Source organism: Anolis sagrei, chromosome 6 (genome assembly GCF_037176765.1).
Source record: "Anolis sagrei isolate rAnoSag1 chromosome 6, rAnoSag1.mat, whole genome shotgun sequence".
In the NCBI taxonomy this organism is placed as follows: domain Eukaryota; kingdom Metazoa; phylum Chordata; class Lepidosauria; order Squamata; family Dactyloidae; genus Anolis; species Anolis sagrei.
In genome coordinates, this window is record NC_090026.1 from 24,198,610 (window position 1) to 24,220,233 (window position 21,624).

General features: G+C 42.2%; 1 protein-coding gene across 1 annotated transcript; it reads left to right on the forward strand.

Annotated features, from left to right (window-relative positions):
* Positions 1-9,186: 9,186 nt before the first annotated feature.
* Positions 9,187-20,829, forward strand: MFAP4 (microfibril associated protein 4). Its single transcript, XM_060780595.2, has 6 exons — positions 9,187-9,439; positions 12,427-12,520; positions 13,424-13,584; positions 15,649-15,745; positions 16,880-17,062; positions 18,322-20,829. Exons 1-6 carry the CDS (start codon positions 9,434-9,436, stop codon positions 18,567-18,569), a joined length of 789 nt encoding a protein of 262 aa, XP_060636578.2. The 5' UTR covers positions 9,187-9,433; the 3' UTR covers positions 18,570-20,829.
* Positions 20,830-21,624: the final 795 nt, after the last annotated feature.

A 21,624-nucleotide genomic window follows, 5' to 3' on the forward strand; every position in this document is an offset into this window, starting at 1 on the left:
TAATTTGGTCCAGTTCCATTGGTGTTTGGGTTCACAGTTATGGGGACTCTGTGTGCCAAGTTTTGTCCAATTCCATCTTTGATGGAGTTCAGAGTACTCATTGATTGCAGGTGAAGTGTAAATCCCAGTACAGTAGAGTCTTGCTTATCCAACATAAATGGGCTGGCAGAACGTTGGATAAGCGAAAAATGGATAATAAGAAGGGATTAAGGAAGAGCCTATTAAACATTGTGATTTTACAAATTAAGCATCAAAACATTATGTTTTACAACAAATCAACAGAAAAGCAGTGGATGTGGCTCTTAATGAGACATGCCGCATTATCACGGGGTGTCTGCTCCCTACACCACTGGAGAAATTACACTGCTTAGCCGGTATTGCACCACCTGACATCCACCGAGAAGTAGCAGCCAATAGTGAAAGGACCAAGGCAGAGACATCTCCAGCTCATCCCCTGTTTGGGTATGAGCCAGCATGTCAATGAGTTAAATCTAGAAATAGTTTTCTAAGATCTACAGAGACACTCACTGGAATACCTCAGCAAGCGAGAATGCAAAAGTGGCAGGCTCAAACCCAGAACCTCAACCAATGGCTGATACCAAATGAGAGACTCCCTCCTGGGCACACAGAGGACTGGGCGACCTGGAAGGCACTGAACAGACTGCACTCTGGCACCACGAGATGCAGAGCCAACCTTAAGAAATGGGGCCACAAAGTGGAATCCTCGACATGCGAGTGCGGAGAAGAGCAAACCACTGACCACCTGCTGTAATGCAACCTGAGCCCTGCCACATGCACAATGGAGGACCTTCTTGCAGCAACACCAGAAGCACTCCAAGTGGCCAGATACTGGTCAAAGGACATTTAACCAACTACCAAACTCACAAGTTTTGTATTTTGTCTGTTTGTTTGCTTTGTTCTGTTAGAAATGTAATATAATGGACTGGTTGCTCTGACACGACAAATAAATAAATAAATAAATAAATAAATAAATAACAGAAAAGCAGTTCAATACACAGTAACTTTATGTAGTAATTAATGTATTTATGAATTTAGCACCAAAACAGACAAGAGTTCTTTCTTCCTCTCACCCTGGGCATTATTCCGGGCAGGAGGCAGACTGCGTTGGCTAATACAAAATGTTGGATGAGTGAAGGTTGAATAAGTGAAACTCTGCTGTATCTATAACTCCAAAATGTCCAGGCCAATCCCCCCCCCCACAAAACCCCCCCACCAGTATTCAAATTTGGGCATATCAGGTATGCATGGCAAGTTTGGTCCAGACCCATCATTGTTTGCATTCATGGTGCGCTCTGAGTTCATAGTATGGTAGGCTCTTAGGAATTGAGGGAGTTGAAGTCCAAAACATCCGGAGGGCCGAAGTTTGCCCATGCCTGGTATACATTCTCAAATAGATAGACACTCATGTTCTCTGCATTGGTGTTATTGCAGGTTAAGGAAGATAAACATGTGTAATGAAACCAATGAACATACAAGGGAGGAGCCTTTTGGTTGTTCCTCACAGTTCTCTATAGCTGTTAAGGTCATCTACCTCCCTAACTCTTTTGCATCTAATCTACCTCCTCCAGGTCTGTTGATGTTCCGCTTGGTTTCATCTCATGTTTATATCTTTGTTGAAGGCTTTCTAAACAACTTTATTGCCAATTAAGATCTCATCAAGCTTTGCAAAAGCTAAGCACGTTTGCTCAATTCCAATTCATGATATGGAAAGCAAGGCTTGCAAAACCAGCTAGTGTAGTTTTTGGTTGACAGCCAACAATGAATTAGATTCTGGAGAGAACAAAGCAACTGCATGTGCTTTTGCCAGGGAACAAGAGGGAGGCAATGGCTCAGTGGGAGAACCAATTGTCTGCATGCAGAAAATTCCAAGTTCAGTTTATGACATCTTAATTTTTGAAAGCAATGGTAATATGAGCAGCATTGTAGATGGGCCCAACTTCAAACTCTGACATATCAATTGAGAAGACACTTGGGTACCAAGTGATGGGGAAAAGCTGAGCTTGGAAAAGTGACTTTTTCAAATTAGCAACCCACAGCCAACCCAAAAGCTAATCTTTCCAAGCACTGAGACCTCTGCCTGAGACCACAGAGATTGTCCATTCACTGCCCTTCAAATCGAGGCTGCATTCAAGAGGATGATTGTCCTCTGAAAATAGAAAATTGATTTTCACATGCATAATTATTAAAAAAGATATAAAAACTGAATAATAGACAACAATGGGTTTTCTAAGTGTTGGCAAACTCTTGATGGGGAGATTTCTGGAGAACCCACCTTCTCAGTATAAATAATGCACATTCTTGTATGTTTGTTTGCTCAGGACGTGGCATTTTCTGTGAAAAGCCTGTGCAAATAGTGCTCAGAATGGCACAGGTTTTGAGGACTTTCTTGTGGCTGGTAGAAAATAATAGCAAAGTTAATGAAATCATTTGTTCTTACAAGAATGCACTTGCTGAAGAATTATAGCCCTACACATACAAAGCTGCAGGCAACTCTGTGGCGATATATTCCTTTGCTTCCTCAAGTCACATATCAGTAGGCATTAGACACATATGTCGACATGCATTAACCCATTATTGGTCCCATTCTGACAAACATAATTGTATAATTGTGTATATGAGGAATGTAGAGGCCAGTGTTTCTCAACCTTCCTAATGCTGCGATCCCTTAATACAGTTCCTCAGGCTGTGGTGACTCCCAACTATACATAAAATTGTTTTCGTTGCTACTGTTATGAATCGTAATTTAAATATCTGATATGCAGAATGTATTTTCATTCACTGGACCAAATTTGGCACACATACTGAATACTGGCCAGGTTGGGGATTGAGATTGATTTTGTCATTTGGGAGTTGTTACTGGGATTTATAGTTCACCTACAATCAAAGAACATTTTGAACTCCACTAACGATGGAATTGGGCCAAACTCCCCACACAGAGCCCCCATGGTGGGCATTGACCTTGAGTTCTGAAGTTGTAATTCACTTACATACAGAGAGCACTGTGGACTCAAACAAGGATGGATCTGAACCAAACTAATACTCACTAATACTCAATATGCCCAAATATGAACACTGGTGGAGTTTGGGGATAATGGACCTTGGCATTTGAGAGTTGTAGTTGCTGGGATTTATTATTCACCTACAATCAAAGAGCATTCTGAACCCCATCAACAATTGAATTGGGCCAAACTTCCCATACAGAACCCCCAAGTCTTAAAGGGACTTGTTGGCGTGAGCCTCCCTCCAGCCTCACACGCTCTCCCTTGTCTGCACATGTGCACCACGCTGCCATGCACCAAGCATGCCTGCTCTCTCCTCCCTGCTTGGAGTCAGGAACAGTCCTCCCCTTGGCTGAGAGGCCAGTCAATCACAGCAGAGGAGGGCTTTTGATGGCAGGATTTGCCATCTGTTTCCAAAAAGGAAGAGGACAGGCAGAGAGATCTTCAGCCTTCTCTGACAAAGGGCTTCCTAAGACTACCAGAAATATATGTCTTCCTTTGGTGACCCCTCTGAAACCCCTTTGGTGACCCCTCTGACTTTGGTGACCCCTCTGAAACCGCCCCCCCCCCCCCCAGGTTGAGAAATGTTGGTATACCTTTTTTCCCAACAGGATAAAGAAAATGGCTTGTGATTGATATATGTATTTTATAGAAATCGAGTTCAATGTATTCATTTTCATAAGAATTGTATTATATCTTTACTCTTAGGTACTGTATGACTTTTAAGACAAATAAACCAGCTACCTATTTCAGGGCTTCATTTCATTTTGGAAGCCCCCTTCCACTTGCTAACACAAAATACCTGTTTCGTCTGACCTTCAAAATGATTAAGGCTAAACTGCATTTCTCTTGAGCCCTAGCCAGCATATGTTGTTGTGTCCTTTCATGGCAACCCTAAGATTTTTTTTTTTTTTGGTCGTGTCAGGAGGGACTTGAGAAACCACAATTCACTTCTGGTGTGAGAGAATTGGCTGTCTGCAAGGACGTTGCCCAGGAGATGCCTGGATGTTTTTGATGTTTTATCATCCTTGTGGGAGACTTCTCTCATGTCCCCACATGAGGAGCTGGAGCTGATAGAGGGAGCTCATCCATGCTCTTCCCAGATTCGAACCTGCAACCTGTCGGTCTTCAATCCTGCTGGCACACCCACTGCACCACTGGGGGCTCCCTAAGATGAAGTAATCATTAGGCTTTTTTGGACTTTGCTTTCCACTAAGACTAAGGGCCCTTCCACACAACCCTATATCCCAGAATATCAAGGCAGAAAATCCCACATAATCTGAGTGTAGACTCAGATAACCCAGTTCACAGCAGATATTGTGAAATTTTCTGCCTTGATATTCTGGGATATAGGGCTGTGTGGAAAGGCCCCTAGAATATCAAGGCAGAAAATCCCACAATATCTGCTTTGAACTTGCTTAGTTTCCAACAGACCTCACAACCTCTGAGGATGGCTGCCATAGTTGTGGGCAAAACGTTGGGAGAGAATCAGGCATGTAGCTGGGGGGGGGGGGGGCTTGAGGGGCTTCAGCCCCCCCCCCCCCCCCAAATTCTCATGCTGGTTCGTGAAAAGGCCTTACTGGTGCATTATTTAAACTGTTATGTTTATTCATATCATGATCTGATCTCAATATATCCCATATGCATGGGGGTATTGGGATAATGATACAAAAGGTTTGCTAGGCTAGACCCTCTTTCGCTCAGACTCAGCCCCCCCCCCAAAACTCAGTCCCACCGAACCCCCCCCCCCGAAAAAAAATTCACCCCCCCCCCCCGAAATGAAATATGAAATCCTGGCTACGGGCCTGGAGAGAATGCTTTTGGAACATGGCCATACAGCTATTCTGCTATTCTGCTGCAGTCATTTTATCATTGATGACAGATACCTACTGAGTTGAATACCTTTGATGTTGCGCCTTTCTTTACTAGCGTAATTGCACTGATTCAGCATTCCATGATCTTGCCTCCACACACCCTGTGCCTTCCTACACAATAGTGGCTCCTTAATTTGGGGAAAACAAGGGGGAGAAGGGGAATCATAGGGCCTTTCCACACAGCCCTATATCCCAGAATATCAAGGCAGGAAATCCCATAATATCTGCTTTGAACTGGAATATATGGCAGCGTGGACTCAGATAACCCAGTTCAAAGCAGATATTGTGGCTTTTCTTGCCTTGATATCCTGGGATATAGGGCTGGGTAGAAGAACCCATAGTCATTGATGTCATGTTACTGCTAGCATGTGGATAACAGAAGTGGACCTATTTCACCAAAGCAGGTGATATGAATGTTTCAGGATTGGAAGCTATTGACATGTATTACTGGTTAATAGCTAGGGATGGGAGAATAATAACGGTAGATAAACTGATAGTGGGATGCACTCTATGTCACTTGAAAGGAACTACCACCAAAGATGATGGGCCAGGCCAATGACAGTTTACCTGACTCATGTGACAGTCACGAGCCTACGGTGGTGCAATGAGTTAAACCCTTGTGCCGGCAGGACTGAAGACTGACAGGTTGGAGGTTCGAATCTGGGGAGAGCATGGATGAGCTCCCTCTGTCAGCTCCAGCTCCCCATTTGGGGACATGAGAGAAGCCTCCCACAAGGATGGTAAAGCATCCAGGCACCCCCTGGGCAACATCCTTACACACCAGAAGTGACTTGCAGTTTCTCAAGTTCTAAAAAAAATTAACAGTTCATAGCACAATGTTCAATCCACTATACAACACTGGCTCCCCCTAGACAACATAGCTAATAATACGTATATACCGCTGATAGCTGCAGCACAAGAACATGTTGATGGCTGCAGGATTACTTCACCCACACTCAGTGGTGTGATTTCTAATATCTGGCTCAGGGTGAAAATAGAATGCCTTGTGAACACTAATTGTAAACAACGTATTGCCATTTCAGAAAACATTATAGCAGCTCTCCCACTAAGAGAAAAGGTGTAATGTTCCTGGAACCTTGAGAATTCTAGTGTTCTCCAGACCTCATTTATTCCTCTTTTCAGCTCTCTCTTGTTCATGTTTGGAGCCAAATGGAAACTGAGAAGAGATGCCAGATTCCTCGGACCTTCTGCAAGCTATGTAGTGTAGCCTTTGGTGTACTGATTGCAGACAGCAGCATCTGAGCAAAAATGGAGGGGATGAAGGCAGCTGGATTCCTTTGGCTCTGATACAGGGACCAAAAAAGGATACTGGAGTAGAACAGAAAGGCACAAGGCCTGCTGGTAGGAATCCAGGCTTCAGTGACCTTGGGTGAACCAGCAAATCACTGATTATGAATGCTGGCTGTGTCTGTGTAGTGGAGACTGCATAGCTGAAAGCAGGGGAGGAAAGTTACATATAGTGTCAGAGCCAGAAAGTCCTGTGGTAATGAAAGCTGGCCCCGTGTTCAGCAGAGATGGGCAACTCCGTCAGGTTTGCAGGCCAATTTTCTGCCCCTGGCAGGAGACTGCACAGAATGCCAGAAACAGCAAAAACAAAGAAACTGGAAATGCTCAGAAGTTTTGGTTGTGGAAAATAGATAGATAGATAAGTAGATAGAGAGGTACCCCGTTTCCCCCAAATAAGACAGTACCTTATATTATTTTTTGCTCCCAAAGATGCTCTAAGTCATATTTTCAGGGGATGTCTTATTTTTCCATGAAGAAATTACATTTATTATTGCTGAACAAAAAAATGAACATTTATTATATACTGTACAGTAGTTGTCATCACAATCAGCATTACCAGACAAACTGTGAATCCTATCAAGAATTTCTTGTTATTATCATTATTTCCATGTACAACAATCTATGGTACCTGGACATTCCACAGATATATAAACTCCACATGCCTAGTTTCCAACTGACCTCATAACCTCTGAGGATGCCTGCCATAGATGCAGGTGCAGGGAGTCCGAGGACAGAGAGCTGATCTGAATGTGTGTGTCAGAGTGACACTGGATCTACATTGTCCTATATTCCAGTATCTGATCCAAGATTATCTGCTTATCCCAGATTATCTGGTAGTGTAGACTCATATAATCCAGTTCAAAGTAGATAAAGTAGATAATCTGGGATCAGATTATGGGTTATAGGGCAGCATAGATCCAGCCTGAGAGAGAAAGAGGGGAGAGATAGAAATAGATAATGTCCAACATTTCAAAGATGAAAGTCAGGATGCATGTAGCCAAATAACAACATAGTGTGGTCAAGAAGATTAAAGTTAATGATAAGAAAGAACAGGCAAGCTAGGAGAAGATTGTGGCATAATGTAAAATAAACCATGTGTAGTTCACATTGGATCAGCCCACACATTGCCTTGCCAGAGAAAGAAAATATGCCATGCAGATGAACAATAAAGAACAAGTACTTAGTTTACACTTCGTGAATCAGAACAACATATTTACAATCATGCAATCAGTTACATTTAAAATGGTCTTTCTTTCTCCATGTGGATAAACCCCTTCAGCAGCTTGTGAAGCAAGAGCACACTCTAAACTCCGTCTCTCACTGCTTCTCTCTTCTTCTTTGTCTGTACTTGCATAGCTCAAGCCTGAACAAAAATGTAACAGTATCTAAAAGTCCCAGGCTCAGCAATCACCCCAAGGCATTGCCTGACCAATCAGCTTCATGCATCATGTTCCATCTTCCAGGAGCATAGTTTGCCTTACCTTTTAGTTGCATGGGATAGTGTTCTTTTGCATTTCCCCAGGGCTGCTACAGACCCAGCAGCACACTGGAAGTTAAACAGTATCAGAGTCTGAAAGCCAAACTGCAGGCACTCTGCAGTTATTGGTTTAGAAAAGTATCTATTTGGGTTAGGAGACTGCCCTTTTTCCAGGGGATGAAATCTCCATTTTGGAATCTCCCCTGCCTCCTTCAGTAGAGAAAGAAAGCTTCAGATGTGCCAGTCACAGAGCTCTGAAAAAATCATTGTAAGTATGATTGAGTTGACTGAGTTATTGAGTTATATAGATAAAGAAGCTAATTGAGATACATAGCAATTGAGTTATAGATAGCAATTGAGTTATAGATAGCAATTGAGATATAGAAAAGTTATTGAATATTATTGAGCAGTACTTCATCTCTAAAGCTAACCTTGAGTTATAGATAGGGAAAAACCTGTTTTTCTAACCATAGCAGCTCAGGGTTAGGGTGAAAGGATCCCAGGATATTTTCTACCTTTTGTGGAAGAGTTACCTCAGTAACTGAAGAAAAAAGAAAGAAACATCAACTCTATGGTTTCACCAATTGACTGTTTTGTTTGTAACTTTGACCAGCTGTGCCAAGTCTGCAAGGACTTTGAGAAATAAATATTCTGTTTTAGTGTTCAAAACCTGTAGTAGCCTCAGTTTCTGGGAATCTCAAGCTTCTAAAGAAAGATCCCCGCGGTCCCCCCAGACAAAGAGAGAAGCACATCTTAGTTTTATTTTTATAGGGTCTGGGTGTGACGGCACACATCATTTTAAAGTTGACATACACAAACACACACACACTCACTGATTCCTTGCATGGTCCAACAAATATGTAGCATTTTGCTTTTACCTGGCAGCTGCTGCAGCACTCAATATTTTCACTGGTCATTCTGATGTGTAGCACCTTTTGATTTTAGAATTTGTATCTCTATTTTATTTGTATGATCCTTGCTCTCTTATCCCCACACTGATATGAGTACAATCTGAATTCAGCCTGAAGCAATTGTACTAAGTTGAAGCCAAAGAGAAAAGTTGGGAAGAAGAGAGAGAAACAGAGACATTATAAAAGAGTTGAAAAAGTGGGATTGACAGAGACTGTCCTTGCCAAATCAAAACAGTTGAATTATATGACTCTCTCTCTCTCTGTGTGTGTATGGCCATAAAAGCTGACATTGTTCACCATATTCTATGTGGAGCCTGGGTATCCTAATTTACATTTTTTGGTCATCCAGATTTTGAAACACACTCCCAGAAAAAGGAGATGAAGGGAGTGAGAAATGAAAGTTGGGGAGGGAGGGAGAATGTCTTGCATGTTTTTGCAAGGGTGAACAATAACATGATCCTGCCAAGAGACCTGGAAACCATCTAAGTTTTTGGCTCATTCAGAACTTCCCTCTCCTCTCCCCAACTTTCATTTCCTGTCTCACTGGTGTTTGAAAAAAACAAAACTATACACACAATTTCCATCCCCTTCCTATCCCATGGCTGCATTGTTCTCGGCTATCAAAACAGGCTTTACAAATAGTTTCTGATTCCTGGCCTTGGGGGTGTTGGTGGATAGGAGGTGGGAGTGGGAGGACTAAATAGACGCAACCTGCAGCTGCTGTAGGCCAAGCACAGTGAGGGAGAAGGAGGGTGAGGTGGGAGAAAAATATACTCCAGCAAAATCTGTCCGGACTTATAAATTGGAGGAACCAGATCTGCAAAGGAGAAAGCATAGGGCAACATGAAGGTAAGGTTGTCATATATAGGTGAGGGTGATCAGTGAATGCATACTTTGGAAATGATACTATCTGTTCAACCTTGCCACTATCTCTCTGTCCTAAAATTCATTGAGTTTTCCGGTAAAAATGACATGGATGATAATCTATGGCATTTACTGCCACGGGATGTGGTGATGTTTCAATGGGTTTTGAAAATGGACTTGCTGTGCTTATTTTTTATATATATAGTGGAAGAGAACTTAGAACTTAGTCATAATGGATGAATACCATCTCAGAAGTTAGAGGGAGGATGTTTTTTAAAAAACAGTTACTAGGACATGGAATGAGAGATGAAAAGAGCTATTGCTCTGGAGTCTTGTCCTCATCTGGGACTTTGTCACAGCATCACTCCGCTTTGTTCGGGGGCATAGGGAATCTAGTGCCCCATGCCTTGCATTAACCAGATACAGGTGAGGACGATCACATGGGGGAGTACATGGTGATATGACAATACACCATTTACAAATCCTATATATTTTTTGTTGTTATATGTCTCCATGTCAGAGTTGATGTGACTCTATCACATTGTGACTCTATCACATGGTTTTCTTGGTAAAATTTATTCAGAGGGTTCACTATTACCATTGTCTTAAGTAAGTCAACAGATGACTTGAAGGACATATCTGTGTCCCTATAGCAGGTAAGGTATGGGCAAACTTCGGTCCTCCAGGTGTTTTGGACTTCAACTTCCACAATTCCTAACAGCCTACTATAGGGACAGGTACTGATGTTAGGAATTGTGGGAGTTGAAGTCCAAAACACCTGGAGGGCTGAAGTTTGCCCATATCTGCTATAGGGACAGATACTGGCTGTTGGGAATTGTGGGAGTTGAAGTCAAAACACCTGGAGGGCTGAAGTTTGCCCATACCTGCTATAGGGGCAGGTACTGGCTGTTGGGAATTGTGGGAGTAGAAGTCCAAAACACCTGGAGGGCCGACAGTTGCTAATACCTGCCCTACAGCATTTACTGAACTCAGGGTGGTGGTGTTTTAGAAAAATAAGAAGACATCTGTGTTTCATTGAACGCTCGACCAGTAATATAAAGATAAAGATAACTCAAAAGAGAACATCTCACTTCTCTTTTCTACTTGAGGGATTTGGAGTTCCTTACAACAACAAAAGACCACTTTAAAACAAGCCAGATGAAAATTAAGGCTGAGCGATTTTAATGCAGAGCATATGGAAAAGCACTCTTGCACATCCATTTTTGGGTTTCTGTCCGAAGGGAGACGGGCCTGTTCTTACAGGAATGACTGGCATGGCTGTTAAAATTTCTTTGTGGTGAGCTCTTGTTCGATGTCAGACTGCAGGCCAACATTAGGTTTCAAGTCCAAATAAAGCAATGGAATATGCAGTGGTTGGTTACCACCTAAGGAAATGGTAGAGGTTTGAACTGTGTTCCAGGGAAATCTGTCAATCCCCGGATGATTTTCAAATGCTCCCCCATGAGAAAATTGGCAATAGTGGACAATGTCCTTATTACTATTATTTGTTTCAAATGAGATCTGCCACAATACAATGTTGCAGGGTAGGAGGCATGCCGTGTATTTTGTCCTTTCCACAGGCTCAGGGAAAAATCAAGTACTGCACTTTTTCCAGCTTCATTAATAACTGAACTGGACTGAATTGCTTGGACACATGTATCCAGGTTGTCACCTGTAAAATATTGGAGGGTTTCTGTATGCAGCAAAGGTACAATTCCACTGAGCTATAGTCATTATTTTATGGAGCAATGGAAAGATGAGCTAAATACCCTAAAGCCACCAGATTTTGAAAGTTGTTGTTGTTGTTGTTGTTGTTGTTGTTTTTCTGTTTATTTATACCTCATTTTTTTCTCTCCACAAAGGAGATTCAAAGTGCTAAGCTAAGCAAGTTACTATTTTGTTGGGAGATTGTCAATGAATACCAGGTGCGGTAGGTTATATTTCAGAAGAAGGAATTGGGAAAATCATTTCTGAGTATTCCTTAGTTTAGAAGGCCTTCTGAAATTCATGGGGTCACTATAACCCAATAGGTGATCTGAAGATACAGATGTACACACAGACATACAGAGACATGCAAGAGAAAACGGTCTTCATAATTCAGATTTGGCAATTGATAACCATTCTGAATGGGAACTTGTGAGAAAATAGACATTGACTTCAATTTTCTATCCCAGCCACCAATCTAAAATGCCTTCTTGGGTATGATTGTAGTAATAAATATTTGTTGTGGCCAAAGTTGCCTCAAAGGTGTGAATTCAGATAAGGTAGTAAGCAGACTAACCTTTGAATTACTTCCTTTGGTCACTTTGTAATGGCTTTCCTTTCTTCCTCTGTTATTATCTGCCTTCAAGTTGTTTTCACAGGGTTATATTGAGGTGGTACCTTTGCCTTCCTTGAAGGCTGAGAGAGTGTGACTTCCCAAGGTGGCTTTGCATTGACAAGTAGGGATTCTAGTCTAACACATAAACCACATCATCACCTTTGTGGCCAATCTTGCTGGGAAGAGGAGCCAGGGAAAGGCAAAGAACAAAACTGACCCAATAACAATGAGTAATAACTTGTTTCAACACTAGCAATAAGATAGCATCCTCCACCATACCTAAGAGCAGTAGAGTAGTTTTGGGGTGCTGGAAAGACTTTATTTCAAGGGGAAAAAGTTAAAGGGCTACAGCGGAATTCTCATGCGGTTGCCCCTCTTGCCCCCCAGTCCCTATTGCCTCATTTTGCTTAATGTGGGCATGGGCAAACTTCAGCTCTCTGGATGTTTTGGACTCCAACTCCCAGAAATCCCAGTCAGCTTATCGGCTGTTAGGAATTGTGGGAGTTGAAGTCCAAAACAACTGGAGGTCCAAAGTTTGCCTATGCCTGGTCTAATGGTAGGTCTGGACTTGGCTGCTTTTGAGTTCTGTACACTTCAAAGAGCATGTGTGCATGTGTGCAGTGTTTTGACAGGCCATTCTCTTTCTTTGTAGTTCCCTCAGAGCTATCTGTTCCAGCTAGCCTCACTTCTCCTGCTTCTTCTTGTCCAGACACCCACTTCACAAGGGCAAGCCATCAATGACCAAGGTAAGTGCTATCAATTCTGTCACCTGGAACTCGCCATCTGTGGTATCACATCCCCAGGAACTTCAGGAGTGCACTCACATTGCACAGTGATAGCAATTAGATTCCACTTTATACCTCATCAAACAAGCCACCAGAATCACCACAGATCATGGCAATTTTGATGGTGCCCAGCCAGGGGCATGGGGAATTTGTCCAACTCACTTGAGTCTCCATTGTCCGACTCACCTGAGTCCCCATTCTATGGAGGAAGCGTCTCCCCACTGATCCAAGGCAACATGGGAAGCTAGCTACCACTACTGCATGCGCTGCTTCACCTTCCTTTTTACAGTGGATCCCCACCAGAAGTTGCAGAGCATTGTGGGATGGGATCCATCAGGCTCCGTCATAAAAGGAAAGGCAAATCAGCGCATGCTGCCAAATTTGCCCTAATGTGATGAGGTCCAGATCTCTCATGCATCCATCCTGTGAGCTCCTGGAATTTGAAGTTTGATGAGGTGCTTGGAATTCTTGAGTGCACTACCTGAAGTAAAACTCTCTAGCAGCACCATATAGATCTACAAATCCAAATGTTCCCAAAGATGGAGTCATCACAGTGCCATAACTCTATAGTATGGATGTGCTCAAGATTATAGACAATGGCAGACTTTCTATTAAAAAATGTCGATCAATCCAAGAATATAGAGCACAGTTAAAATGTCTATATTTAAGGATTCTGTGTGATGCATGCTTGAAATGTCACACACAGATAATTTTAATAAATTATCTGTTTAAAACAAACAGGAAAAATATCTCGGCAATCCTGCAATGTGCAGTACAGTTCAGCTATTAGGTGAAACTGTGATTTCTAACATTGAACACTAGTGGATTTTTAACATCTATCGTTTCTCTCTTTTGCTGTGGTAGCTCAGCAGCAACACTGTGGAGAAGATTCTGTCCCACTAGACTGCGAAGATATTTATGACCAAGGTTCAGAAACAGATGGCGTGTACCTCATTTACCCTGCAGGCCCCAATATCCCAGTGCCTGTGTATTGTGATATGACAACTGACGATGGAAAATGGACGGTAATGTGGGCAAGGGGCAGTTTGTTATGTGGAGTAAAGCCCATCTTATTGCTGTACTAGCATCCAGAGTTTGCTTGTTTATTTATTTATTTACTATATTTATACCCCGCCCTCTCACTCCGAAGGGGACTCAGAGCAGCTTACAAGTTATATGTACATACAATATATTATCTCATTAGCATAGCACAATATTAGTATTATATATTACTATATTGCACTATACCATTATACCGCAATATTATGATCAATCTATTATAATAGATAGATCAGACAGGAATTCCTGTAGTTCCCATTATGGAACTGGACCAAATGTTCAGATGGGCCCAAGATGGAGGGACAGTCTGGATTCTAATGGGTAGTCTGAATTCTGTGCCCTCTATCTCTGTTCTCTCATTAATATTGATCTTCTTTTCTCCAGGCTAAACATACCCAGTTCCTTAAGCTTTTAAAAACATTTCCCAAGGCCTGGTGGAATTGCAAGGTCTTAATCTACCTCCAGAAAGACACAAATAATGTCTCAGTCTAACCCAGGGGTCCACGAACTTTTTAAACAGAGGGCCAGGTCACAGTCCCTCAAACTGTTGAAGGGCCGGATTATAATTTGAAAAACACATGAATGAATTCCTATGCGCACTGCACATGTCTTATTTGTAGTGCAAAAAACACATAAAACAATACAATAATTAAAATGAAGAACATATAAACTTATTAGTATTTCAATGGGAAGAGTGGGCCTGCTTTTGGCTGATGAGATAGGATTGTTGTTGTTGTTGTTGTTGTTGTGTACTTTCAAGTCGTTTCAGACTTAAGTTGACCTTCAGCGAGGGCCGGGTAAATGACCTTGGAGGGCCATATCCGGCCCCCGGGCCTTAGTTTGAGGACCCCTGGTCTAACCTCTCTGGGAAGACAGTTCCAGACCTTGGGACACCATGGAGAAGGCCCTTGCCCATGTCCTCACCAGTTGTATTTGATGGGACAGAGAGAAGGGCTCCCCCAGCAGATCTCAAAACACACTGGTTCATATGAGAGAATATAGTCCTTCAAATAGCATGAACGTGAGCCATATAGATCATGAGCAGATTGCTTACTAGATTGCTTACTAGAACTTGGTGGCGCAATGGGTTAAACCCTTGTGCCGGCAGGACTGCTGACTGAAAGGCCGGTGGTTCAAAACTGGGGAGTGGGGTGAGTTCCTGTCTGTCAGCTCTAGCTTCTGATGCAGGGACATGAGAGAAGCCTTCCACAGGATGGTAAAACACCCAGGTGTCCTCTGGGCAACATCCTTGCAGAGGGCCAATTCTCTCACACCAGAAGCGACTTGAAGTTTCTCAAGTCGCTCCTGACACACACACACACACACACACCCACACACACCCCAACTGGAACTTGGGTTTAGAGTATATTTCATTGGCATGGGGTGGGGTAGGGGATCTTGTTTCCATGTTAGATTTTGTTTCCATATGATTTCAAGTGTTGGTTTTGCTCTAGAAAGCTTTAAACAGGGCATCTGGATGACCACCTTCATTCATATGAATTCTTCCAATCCTTGAGATCCACACCAGAACGGTTCATTCAATGCCTCTTGCTTCTAAGACTATGCAACAGAAATAACCTTTTGTGCAATGTATACAGCAATACTCCTAGAAAGCTATTTAAGGCACACTGTTGCTCTTACTTCATCAAGTCCATTGTATCATCCAGTCATTCCTTTCTTGCTTGGTGTCATGTTAGCTTATTAAGTTTCCTTACTTTATTTTCACATTAAATTATTTTGTTTGCTTTTAAAGACAATTTGCAACATCTGTTACAGTGAGGAATGATAAGCTATAAAGGAACAAACTGTTACATATAAAGAGGATAGTAGGGAGTAAATGGGAAGAGAATGGGTTTTAGAATTCATCTGAATGTATAGTCTTCCACCATGTAACTTCATTGCCGTTTTGGGAATTCGTGGTTTTCAGAATGATGAAAGAAACAATGCCTGGGAATATTCATATGTAGAAGACAAGTACACAGCTCACCTCACTCTTTCTACTCACTCATTTTTTCTGCTGTGTCCTCCAGGTTTTCCAGAAGCGTTTCAATGGTTCGGTCAGTTTCTTTCGGGGCTGGAGTGACTACAAATTGGGCTTTGGCAGAGCAGATGGAGAATATTGGCTGGGTAAATAGCAATGGACTCTAACTACACAGATATCAGTAATTACAATGTCAATACATAAATGTCCTATTGCTGTAAACTTCAGCAAAAATACCAATTGGAATAATGAGGTATCAAACTAATTCGTATAATACACAAGCATGAGAACCAAACACATAAGTACTGTTTACAATGGTGTAACAAACATAATATTCATATTTTCCAAAACAATTAGTTGAGTCTTCCAAAGGTCATGTGAACAAACTTCAACAATTCAATATTGTGCCATGTGAATTCAAGATGTGATAAAAAATCTTTGGAATACAACAAGGTTCCCGGATACTGGGATACTGGGAAGTAATGCTCATCATCTCCTTTTCTCAGCAAGCTGAATATTGCTTCTTATTCTCTCAGTTGCATATGCAAGGTTAAGGCTAACCTAAGACTGTCTTTTGGGGGGTGTTGCAGCGGTTGGTTTTCTCTCCCTCCTTCTCTACCAATAACCATCCCAAGACTGAATGTTTTGCTATGATAGTCTTATTTTGTAGCCATTCAGTGGTTGGCCACAGACTAGCAAGCCTTTATAGCCAGATGCAAAATAATTACATCATCTATCAATGGTTTGAGAGGACCCCAGAAGACCTTAATGGATAAGGATGTAGCCAAGTGCTTCTCTGATTTCCAGCTAAATTGTTATGAGCCCATGGGGTGGGTGGGACGTTGAGAGGAGATACACATTATAGTTCCACCTGTGGAACATTTCCTCTGTGTTCTGCAACACAGGATATTGGCCGTTATGCACTCAAGGACCTTGTTTCTTCTTTTCTTGGCCCACTCTCTAATCCCATTCCCCTCGGCTCTTGACCCAGACTTCTTTCTCTCCCAGAACATTCTGGAACACTCAGATGTTTGGGTTTCTACCTTAAGTTGTTAAAACAAGTCCCTAGGCCTAGAATTTTTCAAGTGTGTTGTGTTTACTGTGATTTGGGGCCAAATGAAACAATCAAGATCCCTCTTGTTTCTTTGTCTGGCCAGCATTTCCCTGTCAACAGATGTTGGGCCAGACAAAACCATAGCTCCTAAAGCGATTGAGAGAATGGGATTTTTCTGTAGAATTTGAGTACCTCGTGAATAGTTCCTTTCCATCCTGTGACCTAGGATTGCAGAACATCCACCATCTGACCCTCAAGCAGAAGTATGAACTACGTGTGGATCTGGAAGATTTTGAGAACAACACAGCTTTTGCCAAATACACTGACTTCTCCATCTCACCAAATGCGATCAGTGCAGAAGAAGATGGTTACACATTGCACATATCTGGTTTCACTGATGGAGGGGCAGGTGAGAAAGCTGAGATTCTGAGTGCCTATTATTCCATTATACCCAATTTATTTCTTCCAAATTCCCCTAAGCTTTCAAATATGCAAGTTCTTGAAGCAACATGTTTCTTTTCCTAAGGAGTCTGGAAAAGGGAAAATATTTACTTTCACCAAAATTGACAAAGCCAATAAAATTCAATAAAAAATCAAATGCTTCTAGAACATGGCCATACAGCCCGAAAAACCTATAACAACCCACCAATAAAATTCATTTTTATCCCCAAAATAAATATATTTGGGGTATGTTGGCAGAAATTATTGGAATTTCTGCAAAATCCCCAATTAAGGGATAATGTTTGGTCCCTTTACCAAGTAGACCACACATCCTTCTAGTTTGGACTTAATTCTAGCCACCACCCCCCAGCTTCTGGACATAGCTATTATTGGCATTTTTTTGAGAAACTGCAAGTTGCTTCTGATGTGAGAGCATTGGCCGTCTGCAAGGATGTTGCCCAAGGGATGTCCGGATGTTTGATACTTTACTATCCTTCTTGTGGGAGGCTTCTCTCATGTCCCCACATGGAGAGCTGGAGCTGACAGAGGGAGCTCAATTCATTCTCCCTGGGTTCAAACTGCTGACCTGTCAGTCATCAGTTCTGCTGGCAAAAGGGTTTAACCCATTGCACCACCATGGGCTCCTATTGGATAGGATGTCACCTTATTCAATAAGGCACATATAACAGGCATCTGGATTTTTTGTGTGCAAAAGTCAGGATGCCACAAGAGCTATTGACATTTCCACAGCATGTCAATTTCAAGCTAGCAGTCAAATGGAATATTAATGAGGTTTATTCTTAAGAAAGCACATATCTTCCAATTGTCCCAGTTTGCCAGGGATAGTCTCAAATAACCCTTTGGCATCCCACTTTTTCCTTGCTCTTAAAATGTTCCACTATTTAATTCCTACTCTTCCTCCTCTTCTTCCTTGGTTGGTAAAGTGAAAAAATAGTTTGAATTGAATTAACTGAGGTGGGGAGGGGAGAGGAGACAAAAGGGTGGAGTTTTTCCCACTAGGGGCACTTGCAAAAGCAAAATTCTGCAGCCTGTCCTGAAAATGTTTGCCTTCTTAATGACACTCCAATGTTTGGCCACATACCTCCTAGTTTTCTTCCTAATAGTTTTTTCTTCCTCCTAATTTTTGCTCTTTCCTATGTTGGGAAAATTTTGTTCCAGAAGCCTTTATAAAACTCTTATGTCTGTCATTGTTTGCACTTTCACTAGGAGACTCACTGTCCTATCACAACGGCCAGAAGTTCTCCACCTTTGACCGTGACCAAGACCTTTACCTGCAGAACTGCGCAGCACTCTCTTCAGGTGCTTGGTGGTTCAAAAGCTGCCATTTTTCCAATCTTAATGGCTTCTACCTTGGTGGGGTTCATCTCTCCTATGCTAACGGCATTAACTGGTTCCAATGGAAGGGGTTCTACTACTCTCTCAAGAGAAGTGAGATGAAGATACGTCGCGTTTGAGAACCAAAATGATGTGCAGTCTCTTCCCATTCCTCATGTCAGCAGTAACTGGGAAGATGATCTAAGATGGGTAAATTGGTAACATTTTTTTAAAAAAATCAAAAGTATGGCATTTAAATTAAGTTCCAGTTGTTTAACTCTCCCAAATATACATCAAGATCTACAACAGACCATCTACCAGTGATCAGTGCTATCCTCTGGAAAGAAAAACTTAATCTTCATGGAAGTCAGCTGAGTACACCAGCAGGGAGGAAACATAAAAGGGGTATGTGGCAGAAAGAGATTTCATTTAGCTATTGGTGGCAAGCAGCTATTTGTAGAGTATTCCCCTAGGATGTGGATAAACAAAGTACAGCTCTCCAGATGTTGTTGGATTGAAACACCCATCATCTTAAGTGCAAACCAATAAACTGCAATCCAACATCTGGAGAGATGACGTTTGTTAACTTCAATGTAAAGAGAAAGATAATGTGTCTGGAGACCCAAGTTTGACTCCTTGCTTGAACATGGAAGCCTATTGGGTGACCTTCAAGTCACTCATGGCCTCTGAACACACCTTGCCAAGAAAAACCCATGATAGGTTCATCTTAGGGGTACCATAAATTGGAAACAACTTGAAGGCACACAACAAAGCTAGCATGACCAATGATGAGTTATGATCCAAGAATATCTTGAGGCCCCCCAATTTTGCCCATCTATCCTAGAGGCTAGACATAGAATCATAGAGTTGAAAGAGACCTCGTGGGCCATCCAGTCCAACCCCTTGCCAAGAAGCAGGGGAAAGTGAGACCCACAGGCTGTGTGTAACTTCCAACTTTACATTTTCAGGGCTAAGTCTCAGGTAATGAATTTAAAAGTAAACCAATTCTCAGATAATTTCCCACCCCAAGTGTAAGGAAGCTACTTGCAAATGTAGCCTACCCCCAGAACCTATAACCACTCCTGAATGCCCCTTTCTGCTCCAAATCAGCTGAAAATCGTGATAGTAAGAACATAATATTACTTACAATGTACAGTGAGGTATGCAATGAGGAGGGAAAGGATGATGAAGGCTGATTCCTGTCTCCTCATACATATGGCCACCCCTGCAAAGGGATTTTAGCCCTCAATTGAGAAAAAGATACCTATCCCTAGGTTGCAGCCTCAGGATTCAGCATCATGGGGTGAGTGGGGTGAGGGGTCAGTTGCCAATAGCCTGAGATCTCAAGAGAGTGAACTGGTATCATAGGCCCCATTTACACTGCCATATAATGCAGTTTCAAACTGCATTATATGACAGTGTAGATAGAGCCCTAGTCTTCTCCTCCTTTCTGACAGGCTGGTGGTTTCTTGTGTCCACATGCCTTGAATTCACTTGTTGACTTGTGGTGACCCTATGAATTTCACACTTGTTGGAGGTCTCCTATCCAAGCAGTAACCAGAACTGTCCCTTCTTAGCTTCCAGAGTCAGATGGGATTTAGTGCCTTGTGAGTATTTAGGCCCCAGGTGCCTCTTTTCCAGCTTTAAAGGCATTCCATATGAAGGTGCATTTCCCTCTTCTTATGAGTGGGTGGGATTTTCACTGCATAATCTGCTGGAAGAAAAAGTTAGGCGTTGTGGATATATGATGCCCAAACAGTCCTTTGTTTCAGTTGACTCTGTGATCACAGCATTGTATAGGATAAGGCTGGTGATGTATGCAGCCAGGTAAAACAATTTGTTTGGGGGGTGGGGGAGTAGGAAATGGAAATGTCAGCAGTGGTGATGGTGGTTGTGATGGAAGAGGGGTGCCTCAAGGATCTTGTTGGTATTAGGGATAGGAGTGCAAAAGAGATAAACTTCAGAATCAGACCAGAAATACACCTTGTATAACATTCTGGACTACAGCTTCCTGAATCTGCCAGTAAATATGGCCGCTAGCTATAGAAGTCTGGGAGGTGTTTCCCATAACAACTTTCCCAATATCTGGACAATAAACCACTCAAGCATCCAATAGCTTGGATTAACTCCCCTCATAAAGGATTTTAAATAATTGCTAAAAACTACTGTTTCCTGAGTGACTTGGACAGAATGAACAGATGTGCTATTCTCCCACTAGCTTAAATCTGCAATGAAAATGGCCAGATTTACTTGGGTTAGAAACAGAATATTTCCAGTGTGTTTGAGCCCAAGACTGAGGGTATGTTAAGAGTGATTATGGTTCATATAGTGAATGAAGTTATGAGTCCTCCTATGTGTAATCTTTGGTTTCTACATTGAAATAAACATCCATTATCTGAAGTTGGGATTCTTTGAGCTCAATATTATAGTAACGGAATGGAGTTTAAATCTGAAAACCATCCCCACTTACTACAGTCTTATCCCTTTTACTGGTGCTTTTGGACTTTAGCTTGCTTTGTGCTGTACCATGTGGCTGTTCAACACAACTGTACAAAGTGCAAAGGAAAACTAAAAGAAATAGAAGTGTACACTGAATGTAACCCCCCCCCCCCTCCGTTTCCCAGTTGTTATTCAGCATTCTTGTGTTCTGCCAAGAGGCTTGTTTTGACTACACTTTCTTCACATCTGGGTTTTCTCCACTGAAATTACGCCTATAAGTCACCTGAGGATACAGTGCTGGAATGGCTAAGATCCCAAAAATATGGATTTTTTAAATGTTCTCATAAAAGGGGTTTAGATCTTGGAAGGTAGCGTGGTGTTGGAAGCCTTCATGTGGAGACCTACCACAGTGAACACAGCTTGAGGCAAAGACAAAAAAGAAATCCCAACTGAAAGATGAAATAAATATTTGTATTTCCTGAAAGGTGGCCCAAGCAACACCGGGAAGGCAGATAGAAGTCATAAAAAGCTGCAAAAGTCAAGGCACTTGGGTATATTGCAGGGATCTCAGACATATTTCAGACAAACAACACATAGTTAAGAATGGGGTGAGACAACAGGAAGTGAGAAATATCAACCTGGGTGTTGAGATCCGGGGGGGGGGGGGGGGGGGGGGCTTGCAATGGGGTGCCAGAAGGGTCACCAAAAATCGTCAGAAAACAGTAGTTTTTGTTGGTCATGGGGGTTCTGTGTGGG